Source organism: Oncorhynchus gorbuscha, linkage group LG15 (assembly GCF_021184085.1).
Source record: "Oncorhynchus gorbuscha isolate QuinsamMale2020 ecotype Even-year linkage group LG15, OgorEven_v1.0, whole genome shotgun sequence".
Classification (NCBI taxonomy): Eukaryota; Metazoa; Chordata; class Actinopteri; order Salmoniformes; family Salmonidae; genus Oncorhynchus; species Oncorhynchus gorbuscha.
In genome coordinates, this window is record NC_060187.1 from 22611741 (window position 1) to 22626919 (window position 15179).

General features: G+C 42.0%; 1 protein-coding gene across 1 annotated transcript; it reads left to right on the forward strand.

Annotated features, from left to right (window-relative positions):
* The first annotated feature begins 5669 nt into the window (after nucleotides 1-5669).
* LOC123996753 (mediator of RNA polymerase II transcription subunit 8-like) lies at nucleotides 5670-14067 on the forward strand. Its single transcript, XM_046300415.1, has 7 exons — nucleotides 5670-5988; nucleotides 6181-6302; nucleotides 6925-7069; nucleotides 11236-11376; nucleotides 11872-11959; nucleotides 12130-12366; nucleotides 12599-14067. Exons 1-7 carry the CDS (start codon nucleotides 5983-5985, stop codon nucleotides 12664-12666), a joined length of 807 nt encoding a protein of 268 aa, XP_046156371.1. The 5' UTR covers nucleotides 5670-5982; the 3' UTR covers nucleotides 12667-14067.
* The last annotated feature ends 1112 nt before the right edge of the window (nucleotides 14068-15179 follow it).

The following is a 15179-nucleotide window of genomic DNA, read 5'->3' on the forward strand; positions in this document are numbered from 1 at the left end:
AACATCTTTAAAAAAACTATCTGGCATTAATGGCCACGTACTCTTATGTCAACCCGGCACAGCCAGAAGAGGACTGGCCACTCCTCAGAGCCTGGTTCCCCTCAAGGTTTCTTCCTAAGTTCCTACCTTTCTAGGGAGTTTTTCCTAGCTACCGTGCTTCTACATCTGCAAAGCTTGCTCTTTGGGGTTTTAGGCTGGGTTTCTATATTAGCATCTGCTGATGTAAAAAGGGCTTTTAAATACATTTGATTGATTGATTGTTCCATAATTATGCATTATACTTTTTTGGATGCACATTTGGGTGTCGAGTTGTTTAATTATGCCATATTTTCCCACATCATCATCTGATCCAGGAAGGAATTTCTGAATGACAGTCAAGTGAAGAACAGCTGTTGCAACAACAGCCCAAGTGCTGTAAAAAACTGTTGGTGAGGAACGTCTAGAATATTTTGGTGTCTCATTTTTTATGACGGTGAAGACAGCTGGTCCTGGATCCACGTTAGATCTAATATCCCTAGCGAATTGATGTTCATCGGTTGTTTGCTTGATTTACAGCAGGGTCTCGCAAGATTTAACAGAGAAAGCATCAAGGTAATGAGTTCACATTTTCATATGTTTTTTAGCCTCAGATTGGACAGAGTTTACTGTACACAATTGTGTCGGATAGACTATTGTGCAACACCCAAAACTATTCCTATTAATAATTCTGGATATAATGACAACCAATTACATAGCCTAATGGACTTATTCACAATATGATCTGGTAATGAAATAACGTGACAAATACATTTTGGTTTTTATGTAACACCCTCGGGTGAAAGTAGATAGAATTTCTTCCCGGTACAGTACTTTTTATGGGCCTAATCATAGAATGACATAAATAATCCCTATTCAATAGGACCTCGTCGGACCATAAACGTATGACCTTTTATTGTGGCATAAACACTACCAGTCATGTTTTCATCTGATTGTCAAAAATCACTTCAAATGCCTCCTTTACTAGGCTACCCGTGCAAATTCATCCACCTGCAACATATTTCCTACATCCAAACAGTGGTGAATAGAAAACCACATCTTTCACAGAATTTATGCCTCCACTGCTGTCCGCACGCATCTCATTGTCGACCACTCATCTCTGCCTTGACAAAATGTCAGTGTTCTCGTCGAACCACCACATTTTGGTGTGTAGGTTATACCACCTGTTTTCAAGTCCATTCGCAAATTCATCATTCCTCTGGCATGCGGTAATGATAAATAGTGGTGTAATAGCCAATAGATTTGACATTTTGTTTTCATTATTGTGATAGACTCATGTTTTACTGGTACGACGTACCCCCACTATTTATCTTGCAGGGACGCTTTGCAAGGGGGCTTGAAGCTGAAATTGAATACTGGAATAGGCTTACAATGAAGATCAGACATTTACTCAATTTGATGCTTGAGAAGTCGTTGTAATTATTGTAGACAATTTATAAGTTCTCCTGCTCACTTTTAGTTATCTGTGATTTCATTATTTATCCGTTTTTGTGTGAGATGTGGCCACTTTTGTTTGTTTCCCACCACTACTCTGTTGCGGTAAAACCACATGTGGTTATTATGAGGACAATATATCTAATGCAGGCTTCAACTTCTCTTTCCATACAAATCCTTCCATTACAAAAGGAACCTTTTTTTGGTTGCTTTCTGATTATAAAATGGTGATTGAAATAGTGAGAATAATGCTACAGCTATTCATGGCTTTATTATGTGCCTGCAATGGCCACTTGGGCTACAGCAAAACAAATGTATTTATATAGCCCTTCATATATCAGCTGATATCTCAAAGTGCTGTACAGAAACCCAGCCTAAAACCCCAAACAGCAAGCAATGCAGGTGTAGAAGCACAGTGGCTAGGAAAAACTCCCTAGAAAGGCCAAAACCTAGGAAGAAACCTAGAGAGGAACCAGGCTATGAGGGGTGGGCCAGTCCTCTTCTGGCTGTGTCGGGTGGAGATGATAACGGAACATAACCAAGATGTTCAAATGTTCATAAATGACTAGCATGGTCAAATAATAATAATAATCACAGTAGTTGTCGAGGAAGCAGCAAGTCAGCACCTCAGGAGTAAATGTCAGTTGGCTTTTCATAGCCGATCATTAAGAGTATCTCTACCGCTCCTGCAGTCTCTAGAGAGTTTAAAACAGCAGGTCTGGGACAAGTAGCACGTCCGGTGAACAGGTCAGGGTTCCATAGCTGCCGGCAGAACGGTTGAAACTGGAGCAGCAGCACGGCCAGGTGGACTGGGGACAGCAAGGAGTCATCATGCCAGGTAGTCCTGAGGCATGGTCCTAGGGCTCAGGTCCTCCGGGAGAGAGAAAGAAAGAGAGAAAGATAATTAGAGAGAGCATACTTAAATTCACACAGGACACCAGATAAGACAGGAGAAGTACTCCAGATATAACAAACTGACCCTAGCCCCCCAACACAAACTACTGCAGCATAAATACTGTAGGCTGAGACAGGAGGGGTCAGGAGACACTGTGGCCCCATCCGATGATACCCCCAGACAGGGCCAAACAGGAAGAATATAACCCCACCCACTTTGCCAAAGCTCTAGGCTACCCTGGGGCGGCAGGGTAGCCTAGTGGTTAGAGCGTTGGACTAGAAACCGGACTAGTAACCGGAAGGTTGCAAGTTTAATCCCCCGAGTTGACAAGGTACAAATCTGCCGTTCTGCCCCTGAACAGGCAGTTAACCCACTGTTCCTAGGCCTTCATTGAAAATAAGAATTTGTTCTTAACTGACTTGCTGGTTAAATAAAGATAAAAGAGAGATATCTTCAACAACCAACTTACCATCCTGAGACAGGGCAGATCTCCGCCATGGCACAACCCAAGGCGGGGGCGCCAACCAAGACAGGAAGATCACATCAGTGACTCAACCCACTCAAGTGCATCATTTTTGGACAGAAAGTTTCTGATTTTTGCAATGTTACGTAAATGGAAAAAAGCTGTACTTAAAACAGTCTGCATGCATCCAATGTATTTAGTCAGGCAAGTCCACATTATTCTCAAATACAGTATTTTAGAATGTTAAAAAAAAAAAACACCTTTTGCATTCTATTTTTGTGTGTGTGTGGGGGGGGTGTCTATATTAGGCCCTATATGTACAATTATATCAATTATGAAATTGTATAACACTGAGTCCAATTAAGTGATTGAAAAAGGTCCTGAAAGGCCTTGAATTTGACATGCCCTTGTCTTAATGAAGCCTGCTTAAAAGGTGTATAGTGCTAGGCCTGTTGTTGTTGTATAGGTGGAGTTATGAGCCAATATTTATATATATACAGTACCAGTCAAAAGTTTGGACACACCTACTCATTCCAAGGTTCTTCATTTTTTACTATTTTCAACATTGTAGAATAATAGTGACGACATCAAAACTATGAAATAACACATATGGAATCATGTAGTAACCCAAAAATATGTTAAACAAATAAAATATATTTTATATTTTTCAAAGTAGCCACCATTTGCCTTAATGACAGCTTTGCACACTCTTGGCACTCTCTCAACGAGCTTCATGAGGTAGTCACCTGGAATGGATTTCAATTAACAGGTCTGCCTTGTTAAAAGTTAATTTGTGGAATTTATTTCCTTCGTAATGCATTTGAGTCAATCAGTTGTGTTGTGATAAGATAGGGCTATCTTCTGTATACCACCCCTATTTGGTAAAATACCAAATCCATATTATGGCAATAAAGCTCAAATAAATCATTACTTTAAGACATGGAGATTAGTCAATCAGGAACACTTCAAGAACTTTAAAAGTTTCTTCAAGTGCAGTCACAAATAAATGCTTCAGAGTTCAAGTAACAGACATCTCAACATCAACTGTTCAGAGGAGACTGTGTGAATCAGGCCTTCATGGTCGAACTGCTGCAAAGAAACCACTACTAAAGGACACCAATAAGAAAAAGAGACTTTCTTGGGCCAAGAAACATGAGCAATGGACATTAGACCAGTCCAAATTTTAGATTTTTGGTTGCAAACGCTGTGTCTTTGTGAGACACAGAGTAGATGAACGGATGATCTCTGCATGTCCGGTTCCCACCGTGAAGCATGGAGGAGGAGGTGTGATGGTGATTTGCTAGTGACACTGTATGTGATGTATTTAGAATTCAAGGCACACATATCCTGCATGGCTACCACAGCATTCTGAAGCGATCCGCCATCTCATCTGGTTTGCGCTGAGTGGGACTATAATTTATTTTTCAACAGGAAAATGACAAAACACACCTCCAGGCTGTGTAAGGGCTATTTTACCAAGAATGAGTGATGGAGTGCTGCATCAGATGACCTGGCCTCCACAATCAGCCGACCTCAACCCAATTGAGATGGTTTGGGCCGAGTTGGACCGCAGAGTGAAGAAAAAGCAGCCAAGTGCTCAGCATATGTGGGTAAAAATTCAAGATTGTTGGAAAAGCATTCCAGGTGAAGCTGGCTGAGAGAATGCCAAGAGTGTGCAAAGCTGTCATCAAGGCAAAGTGTGGCTACTTTGAAGAATCTCATAAAATATATTCTGATTTGTTTAACACTTTACATGATTTCTGGGCTGGTCGCAGATCTGTTTACGCTGTTTTGCCAACACTTATAGTCGTTATCATTGGAGCGACAGCACAAAAGTCTATCTACATCTCCTCCAGTAGGGCTAGTTAACCCACCAGTTCAGACTTTGGGACCGGCCAGATGACCCGATTGAGCTTGCCCAGGAACCAGGCAAGACGTACGTTGCGTGAGATACGGTATTCCTCCTTCATTAGCAGGTACACCTGGTCTGGCTCCTCCACCTGAAGAAGACAAAAGAGTAAGAATTAGAACATTTGGTGTTATCTCGTGAAAAAAATGACAGAGCCCTTTGAGAAGAGTCAGGATGTTGTCCTGGACCCTGCTTCTGCCAACATACTGATGAACTTTGACATCCTCATGAATTAAAATAATAAATTATCTGGTCTGCAAGGGAAGGACTCTGTGCCCTTTGTTCAGTAATGTGGTTTAATAGCCTACATATTAGCAAGATACTGGACTTCTGTCACAACACGGCTTAATCACATTAAACTACCTTACATCAGTTTGCATATTTTGTGTGAAGTCTTCCTGACACTATCATATGCCATAAAATGGGTGACATAAAGCTAAATGAGCAGCAATCTGATCCCAATTCGACTCATGTGACGCACTGGCAAAACAACCGGTCTATAGCTTTATACGGCCTCTCAAGCTAATGCATAAGATACGTTTGATATGGCTAGCTAGTTGTTGTAATTGTCCCTTGTATTTGACAGCAAATACAGGGGACATCTTTGGTATGCTCACTTCTAGCGGACTAAACTCCACTTCCTTCACCATGGAGTGGAATTTAGTATGCTAGGTCAGTTCAGGCGCGAGCGTTTTGCAACACCCCTAGCTCAAGTTACTCTGCTGACTGTTTGAAATTAATTGTAGAGGTTAGTTAGTTTAACAAGCTAGTGGCAACTCAGAGTTACAAACACATGAACCTCAGTAAATTATCTCATTGTCCTGTTTGTCTGCCATGCCTTGTATGGCATAACGACTGACATATACTGACTTATTCACTTCGTTTTCATCCACGACTGCAGGCTAGTCGTTGTTGTATTTTGTTTATTTAGTTATAAACCACACGTGACCTGGATGCTTCGGTATTCGTTTCTCCACCGGAGTTCAACAGTTAGGCCTTCAACGGTTTTGTAGTTCTACTTTTGATTCCAATATGCCAGCTTTCTGAAAAAGAGTGCAGATAAGTGGTCTAAAATATTTTATTGAGAATTTCACGGCATAAGGACTCAAAGTAACACACGGTTGTCTGGCTAATTACAAAGGTTTGGAACTTAAAACGTAAACCAAAATTATTCTGAGCGGAGCATGCCCACTGTTGCACGCATTATTTACTTCCGGTAGATATTTATTTCGCTACCCTAATAAAATGCAGGTAAGGTGGCTTTTCGACAAAATGTTAAATTCTGAACCAGAAAATTGTCTTAAATGAAGTACAGTTACTCATAGCGCATTACATGCGTATTTGTATTCAGCTAACGTTGCCCCAAGTTACTGCTAGCGACTCACTAAGAGCTAAATGTTAACGCGTTATTAATCAAATCTGTCTTTTTTTGTTTCTGTCAAGCAACGGGAAGAAAAATTGCTGGACGCATCCGTGGAATCGCTTATTTCCCGCGTAGCTCATCTAAAAAACGCTCTTCACAGTTTCATCTACAAGTTGGAAAACGAGTATGAACGACTGACATGGTAAGTGACTAACTTAGCTGCTATAGCTATTAAAAATATCGTCTAGTCAGACAATTAGCTGCTTTGTTCCCAGATGGCTGACTGCATCACATTAGCCGGTTACAATCTGCTACCTAGCAAGTGACGAGCTAAATACTAACGTTAGTTAGCTAACTTTAGATCGTATACTTGCCTGGTTTCTTCCTAGGTTCCTTCCATTCTAGGGATTTTTTTTAACCACCGTGCTTCTACATCTGCATTGCTGGCTGTTTGGGGATTTAGACTAGGTTTCTGTATAAGCATCTGCTGATGTAAAAAGGGCTTTTAAATACATTTGATTGATTCTTCCATAATTATGCATTATACTTTTTGGATGCGCATTTGGGTGTCGGGCTGTTAAATTATGCCATATTTTCACACATCGTCATCTGATCGGCTGATGTAAAAATGGCTTTGTATCTAAATTGCATATGATACGTTTGGAGTAAGCCAGCTAGGTCCCAGTGTTGCTTTTGGATGGCATTGCTGAAAGCAATTGCGAGACTTGGTTACCTATTTGGATAAATTAATATAATTGTATGAAAATAAATGTACTCTAATAGTTAATTCATGAAGTTGTTGTCTCTCTATACCTGGACAATAGGCCCTCTGTGTTGGACAACTTTGCCCTCTTGTCTGGTCAGTTGAACACCATCAATAAACTGTTGCGGAATGAGAAGACGCCATCTTTCCGCCAGCAGATCATCATCCCCCTGCTGTTGTCTCCAGACAGGGATGAAGAACTAGCTGTGAGTATCTTTTCTGTGGATGAGGATTAGCCTGATTAAACCAGACTGAATGCTGTACTCAGGCAGTGAAACAATGGTGAGAACAGCATTGAGTCTGGTTTAACCAGGCTAGAGGAGAATAGTTTGTCAGACACACATTTATTTATTTTATTTCACCTTTATTTTACCAGTTAAGCTAGTTGAGAAAAAGTTATCATTTACAACTGCGCCCTGGCCAAGATAAAGCAAAGCAGTGCGACAGAAACAACAACACAGTTACATGGAATAAACAAGCGTACAGTCAACACGATAGAAAAAAAGGTCTATATACAGTGTGTGCAAATGGCATGAGGAGGTATGGCAATAAATAGTAGCAAAGTAATTACAATTTAGCAGATTAACACTGGAGTGATAGATGAGCAGATGATGATGAGCAGATGATGGTGTGTAAGTAGTGATACTGGTGTGCAAAAGAACAGCAAAGTAAATAAAAACAATATGGGGAAGAGGTAGGTAGATTGGGTGGGCTATTTACAGATGGACTATGGACAGCTGCAGCGATTGGTTAGTTGCTCAGATAGCTGATGTTAAAGTTAGTGAGGGAAATGTAAGTCACTGGCAGCAGAGAACTGGAAGGAAAGGAGGCCAAATTAGGTGTTGGCTTTGGGGATGACCCGTGAGATATACCTGCTGGAGCGCATGCTACGGGTCGGTGTTATCGTGACCAGTGAGCTGAGATAAGGCGCTTTAGCTTTACCTAGTATAGACTTGTAGATGACCTGGAGCCAGTGGGTCTGGCGACGAATATGTAGCGAGGGCCAGCTGACTAGAGCATACAGGTCGCAGTGGTGGGTGGTATAATGCGCTTTAGTTATAAAAAAACTGATGGCGCTGTGATAGACTGCATCCAATTTGCTGAGTAGAGTATTGGAAGCTATTTTGTAGATGACATCGCCAAAGTCGAAGATCGGTAGTATAGTCAGTTTTACTAGGGCAAGTTTGGCGGCGTAAGTGAATGAGGCTTTGTTGCGAAATAGAAAGCCGATTCTTGATTTGATTTTGGATTGGAGATGTTTGATATGAGTCTGCAAGGAGAGTTTACAGTCTAGCCAGACGCCTAGGTATTTGTAGTTGTCCACGTATTCTAGGTAAGAACCAGAGTAGTGACCGTCCAGAGTAGTGCTGCTAGTCGGGCGGGTGTGGCAGCGAACAGTTGAAAAGCATGCATTTATTTTTGCTAGCGTTTAAGAGCAGTTGGAGGCCACGGAAGGAGAGTTGTATTGCATTGAAGCTCGTCTGGAGGTTAGTTAACACAGTGTCCAAAGAGGGGCCAGAAGTATACAGAATGGTGATGTCTGCGTAGAGGTGGATCAGGGAATCACCCGCAGCAAGAGTGACATCGTTGATATATACAGAGAAAAGAGAGACTGCCAGAGGTCCGGACAACAGGCCCTCCGATTTTACACACTGAACTCTATCTGCAAAGTAGTTGGTGAACCAGGCAAGGCAGTTATTTGAGAAACCAAGGCTATTGAGTGTGCCAATAAGAAGTGATTGACAAAGTCGAAAGCCTTGGCAAGGTCGGTGAAGACTGCTGCACAGTACTGTCTTTTATCGATGTCAGTTATAATATCGTTTAGTACCTTGAGCGTGGCTGAGGTGCACCCGTGACCAGCTTGGAAACCGGATTGCACAGTGGAGAAGGTACAGTGGGATTCAAAATGGTCAGTGATTTGTTTATTAACTTAGCTTTGAAAGACTTTATAAAGGCAGGAAGGATGGATATAGGTCTGTAACAGTTTGGGTCTAGAGTGTCTCCCCCTTTGAAGGGGGGATGACCGTGGCAGCTTTCCAATCTTTAGGGATCTCGGACGAAATAAGAGGTTGAACAGACTGGTAATAGGGGTTGCAACAATGGCGGCAGATAATTTTAGAAAGAGATGGTACAAATTGTCTAGCCCAGCTGATTTGTACGGGTCTGGGTTTTGCAGCTCTTTCAGAACATCTGTGATCTGGATATGGGTGAAGGGGAAGCTGGGGAGGCTCGGGCAAGTACAGTGGGGAGAACAAGTGATACACTGCCGATTTTGCAGGTGTTCCTACTTACAAAGCATGTAGAGGTCTGACATTTTTATCATAGGTACACTTCAACTGTGAGAGATGGAATCTATAAAAAAAAATCCAGAAAATCACATTTTATGATTTTTAAGTAATTAATTTGCATTTTATTGCATGACATAAGTATTTGATCACCTACCAACCAGTAAGAATTCCGGCTCTCACGGACTTGTTAGTTTTTTTTTAACCTCTTGGGTCGACCCGGGACGCATGCGTCCCATCTAGACATCTGGAAATGCAAATGCGCTACGCTAAATGCTAATAGCACTCGTTAAAACTCAAACGTTCATTAAAACACACATGCAGGGTACTGAATTAAAGCTACACTCGTTGTGAATCCAGCCAACAAGTCAGATTTTTAAAATGCTTTTCGGCGAAAGCATGAGAAGCTATTATCTGATAGCATGCAACACCCCAAAAGACCTGCAACAAAATAATTAGCATAGTCGGCACTACACAAAACGCAGAAATAAAATATAAAACTTCATTACCTTTGACAATCTTCTTTGTTGGCACTCCTAGATGTCCCATAAACATCACTATTGGGTCTTTTTTTCCGATTTAAATCGGTCCATATATAGCCTATATATCGATCTATGAAGACTGCGTGATCAAGGAAAAAAACAGCATTTTATAACGCAACGTCATTTTTTAAAATTAAAAAAGTCGACGATAAACTTTCACAAAACACTTAAATACTTTTGTAATGCAACTTTAGGTATTAGTAAATGCTAATAATCTATCAAATTGATCACGGGGCGATGTATATTCAATAGCTCGACGTCTTCAAATCATGTTCAGAAATTTCTACTCCAAAACATCCTGTCGGAGACCGGAGGAAATGGGCTGTCTCTTCTTCGTTTGACCAAGAAACAAAGCCTAGGCAATTGACAAGACTGGTGACATCGTGTGGAAGCTGTAGGAATTGCAATCTCGGCTCCAGGTAATGTGGTTTCCATTCAACAATACATACAAGTGGCGCATTGATATATTTTCCAATTCTCAGTGATCAGATTTTCCTGAACTTTTCACTGAAACGGAAGTTCTGTTATAGTCACAGCCGTGATTTAACCAGTTTTAGAAACGTCTGAGTGTTTTCTATCCACACATACTAATCATATGCATATACTATATTCCTGGCATGAGTAGCAGGGCGCTGAAATGTTGCGCGATTTTTAACAGAATGTTCGAAAAAGTAGGGGGTAGGATTAACAGGTTAAGAAGCCCTCCTGTTCTCCACTCATTACCTGTATTAACTGCACCTGTTTGAACTCATTACCTGTATAAAAGACACCTGTCCACACACTCAATCAAACAGACTCCAACCTTTCCACAATGACCAAGACCAGAGAGGGTGTAAGGACATCAGGGATAAATTGTAGGCCTGCACAAGGCTGGGATGGGCAACAGGACAATAGGCAAGCAGCTTGGTGAGAAAGCAACAACTGTTGGCACAATTATTCGAAAATGGAAGAAGTTCAAGATGATGGTCAATCACCCTCAGTCTGGGGCTCCATGCAAGATCTCACCTCGTGGGGCATCAATGATCATGAGGAAGGTGAGGGATCAGCCCGGAACTACACGACAGGACCTGGTCAATGACCTGAAGAGAGCTGGGTCCACAGTCTGAAAAACATATGATCTCTGTATTTGCAAACACAGGTTTCTGTACCAAATATTATGTTCTGCTTTTCTGATGTATCAAATACATATGTCATGCAATAAAATGCAAATTAATTACTTAAAAATCTTACAATGTGATTTTCTGGATTTTTGTTTTAGATTCCATCTCTCACAGTTGAACTGTACCTATGATAAACAATTACAGACCTCTACATGCTTTGTAAGTTGGAAAACCTGCAAAATTGGCAGTGTATCAAATACCTGTTCTCCCACTGTAGCTCCGAGGGGTGCGGCGCTGTTTGTTGGCCCGGGGTTGGGGTAGCCAGGAGGAAAGCATGGCCAGCTGTAGAGAAATGCTTCTTGAAATTTTCGATAATCATGGATTTATTGGTGATGACATACCCTAGTCTTTGCTTACCGCCGTACACACTGCCCCCTCTCTCCAGAAACTGACAGAGCAACGCGTGCCTGTGTTCAGCCATGAGATTGTGCCGGATCACCTGCGCACCAAGCCTGATCCTGAGGTGGAGGAGCAGGAGAAACAGCTGAGTGCGGAAGCTGCCCGGATAGGACCTGAGGTGGCACAGGTAAACCGACTTGGTCTTCATCTAATCATACTGCAGTTTGAGAGGAAAGCAGTTCCCTGGTTCACATAAGGAGACCTGTATCATTTTCATACTACTGAGGGAAATTATACATCCACCTGTTGCTGAAAAGGATAATAAAATATTGAAGCCACTTCAAGCCAGCGTGACGGACGTCACTGTGTTTGTTTAGCAGGTGAGCTTCCTCCCTTTCTCGCCACACTGGCCGTACAACGGCTCAGACCAGGGTCATCTGCCTCTCAAACACATGTAACTGTTTGCGAACGTTTTGTGCGTACATTTCAAGCTGTGGAATGAGGTTACGGTACTATAACAGTTAGTTACATATGCCCAAATGAACACAAACTCATGTTGTGTGGTGGGAAGACACAAAGTAAAATGGTGCTTGTCATGTAATGCACCCATGTACATTGTAGTCTATCTATCCAACAACTCAAGTTGGAGTAACAAAATAATGCCTTGTTTTTCTCCCAACAGAAACAAATCCAGACACTGAACAAACTCTGTTCAAATCTACTGGAGAAACTGAACAATCCTCGCGATGACAGGGATGCAGACAGTGCAGGTACACTGATTGAACCAAGATTCCCTTTTTACCTGGGAACATTTACAGATACGCTAACGTAAGAACTGTTATGGAGTTTATTGATGCTTATGTACTCAAGATGTACAGGCGGTCTAACCTAAAATCCATGGCATGGAGTTTATACTTATGCACTCTCCACTCTGTTTTAGCTATACGGCAGAACAAACCATCTTTCAACCCTGCTGACACCAATGCACTGGTGGCAGCGGTGGGATTTGGGAAGGGGCTTTCGAAGTGCAGGCCCCCTGGTCCTGTGGCCCCTGGACACACAGGACAAGGGCCCATGATGAGCGGAGGTCCCACCTTACAGCAGGTCACCATCGGTGGGGGTTCAGGCCAGCAGCAAGGCATGGGGCCTGGTGCTCCTCAGCAGCAAGGACAGCCAGGTATGAAGATCCTGAATGTCATATAGACCTGAGTCTTGCTTTGCTACACTTAAGTGTTTTATTCACTTTAAGGCCATAACTAAAGGTTCTATAGACCTGAATAATAAGGGCAGTTGGTTTTTCAGACACAGATTCCTAGTCCTGGACAAAAAAATAACTTTAAATGTACCAGACCATTCAGGTATTGAGAAAAAGACTGCTCTGTAACTGATTTGTTTATTTTATTTTTCAGGGAAAATGCCATGCAACATCAAGACAAACATCAAGGCTGCCTCCTCAATGCACCCTTACAACCGATAAGATCCGCTCTCTATCCCATACTGATAGGGAGCCTACAGAGTGAGCCATGTAAAGTAATGCAAGTATTCATATGATATATGTATGCTATGTTATCTTTTTATGAAATACATACTTTTTCGAAGAAAGTATCATACTGTGAAAGTGCAGAAATTTGTCAGATGTGCTTCCATTTGTGAACACTAGATAGCACTGTCTTTCCATTTATATTCAAGGGACAAGACAGTTTGAGAACTTGGTCATTGTTGCAGAAAAGGTCACTGGTTCGAATCCTCAAGCCGGTTAGGTGAAAATCTCTTTGTGCACTTGAGCAAGGCACTTAGCCCTAATACCTCATGTAAGTCGCTCTGGATAAGAGTGTCTGCTAAATAACAAACATGTAAACAAGTCTGCATTATGTTATGTCTTTCAGAAATGTATAATACAATTGTGGGGTTTAGTGTCAGTCAAAAGGAATATATTCAAAACCTACTTCAACTGCTTCACCATGTCTCTCCAGTCATCTGAACCCTAGTACTGCCTCCTATCCCTTCACCATGTTGTCTCTCAAGTCATCTGAACCCTAGTTCTGCCTCCTATCCCTTCACCATGTTGTCTCTCAAGTCATCTGAACCCTAGTTCTGCCTCCTATCCCTTCACCATGTTGCCTCTCCAATCATCTGAACCCTAGTTCTGCCTCCTATCCCTTCACCATGTTGTCTCTCCAATCATCTGAACCCTAGTACTGCCTCCTATCCCTTCACCATGTTGTCTCTCCAGTCATCTGAACCCTAGTTCTGCCTCCTATCCCTTCACCATGTTGCCTCTCCAGTCATCTGAACCCTAGCACTGCCTCTTACAGTATCCCTTCACCATTCCGGCCATTCTGAATAATGTAAGCCCGGTGAGAGTAATGCGGCTGGACATTGCACTGCCTGGCCTGATAATGTCAAAGTCGTTAAGGGAGGAAATGAGAAAGTTCATGCTGACGTGTTGGGGGGCTCTGTGCTCAGCCCCACCGTGGTCTGTCCACTCTAATCCCTATCCCACCTCCCGCTGGGCGGCCGGCACTACAGCACAGGGACAATGACCGCTGTGGCTGTCACACGATACGACACAGGTCGCTGGGTGACCTACATACACAATGTCCTCTGCCGGTCTGACGTCTCGCTGTGTCAGCCTCAATGCCCTGGTAAGAAAGGAGAGTCTGCTGAGACAGCTAGAAGATGCACAGGGTCAGACTTTCTATAGATGTCTTATAAACAGTGGACTATAGGCAGATGGACATTGTGTCCATTTGGGCTAACTGAGAGAGACTCCTGAACAGGCTGTTACTGCTTTGTTTTGACCCTACTGCAGCTCCCTCTATGTGAAAGAAATGTAGGGCTACAACTCTTTATACAATAAAAATCTATGTTTCCTGGAGATGTGAGTCCTTTGTCAAATGACGTATTTTGTACTTTCCCTTTTTTTTTGTCCCAGTAGAGCATGAGAAGTGTTGTGATAATGAAGTAGGTTTGAGGGTTGGGCTGACCTCTACCCACATTCAATTAGCACGTACTGGAGGATAATATGTGGAAAGATGAATTCTCCTGTTAAATATTTCAGTAATAATGTGTATGGAACATTTGTCACAAGATGAATTGCGTGGTGCACCAGAAGTGCCTTCGTGTGGAAAATAAGCTATGAAATGGTTGTGGTGAATTTAGAGGGTGCATTGTTCTTGTCATTCTCCTATTGATTTTTTTTAGATTCATAATTTGCTCTTGTTTCCTCAATCACATGCTCAATCTGATTCGGATTCATCCTCCAATAATTGATTCTTATCTTTTAATGATAGGGTGAAATCTGCTATTTCCGTTTAAGAGAAAGTGTTTAATCTTTTCTAGGATGCAATGAGCTTCAGGATGTCATTGAATGCCACCTAACATAAAGCCATTATCTCTAGGTAGTGGCATGTAGCATAACGGTTAATAGTGTTGGAGTATCACCGATCCGTTGTGCCCTTGAGCAAGACAGTTCATCCTAATTGCTCCTGTAAAACGCTCTGGATAAGCGCGTCTACTAAATTACTAATATGTAAATTATGTGGCATTGCTGGTGTGTCAGTCAGGCCATCTTCCTTTGGATTAGTCTTCATAGACATGGTGTTGAACTTTGAACTGACCATGAGGGGTCAGCAGTGTTTCACAGCTGAGTCTTTTGTGAAAATATTCCACAATCTACAGTAAATCCTTCAGTCTTTAGGATGCAAGTTCATGGTCCAAACATACACTGTGATATTTTAGAGATTTGTTGCCTTTTTCTCTGACAATTATGATACTTACATATGTTACATGATAATTACACATTTCTTCTCCCTGAGAGTTTTTGATGAATACTTAACATGACAGCTTCCTCCATATCCATGATCCTCTCTGAAAATCCCATATTCCCCCTGAAAACACCTCTGTAGTAGATACAAAGGTTATTTTTGTGAATGTATGTAGCTAGCCCAGCAAGATAGTCTCGCAATGCTCACTTTGTTCTGGCTTTGT

Excerpts from the sequence above, each read along its gene's own strand:
- LOC123996753 (XM_046300415.1), top strand. Across the intron at positions 7,070-11,235 it reads ACAGGGATGAAGAACTAGCT|AAACTGACAGAGCAACGCGT; the intron begins GTGAGTATCTTT and ends CCCTCTCTCCAG. Across the intron at positions 11,377-11,871 it reads TAGGACCTGAGGTGGCACAG|AAACAAATCCAGACACTGAA; the intron begins GTAAACCGACTT and ends TTCTCCCAACAG.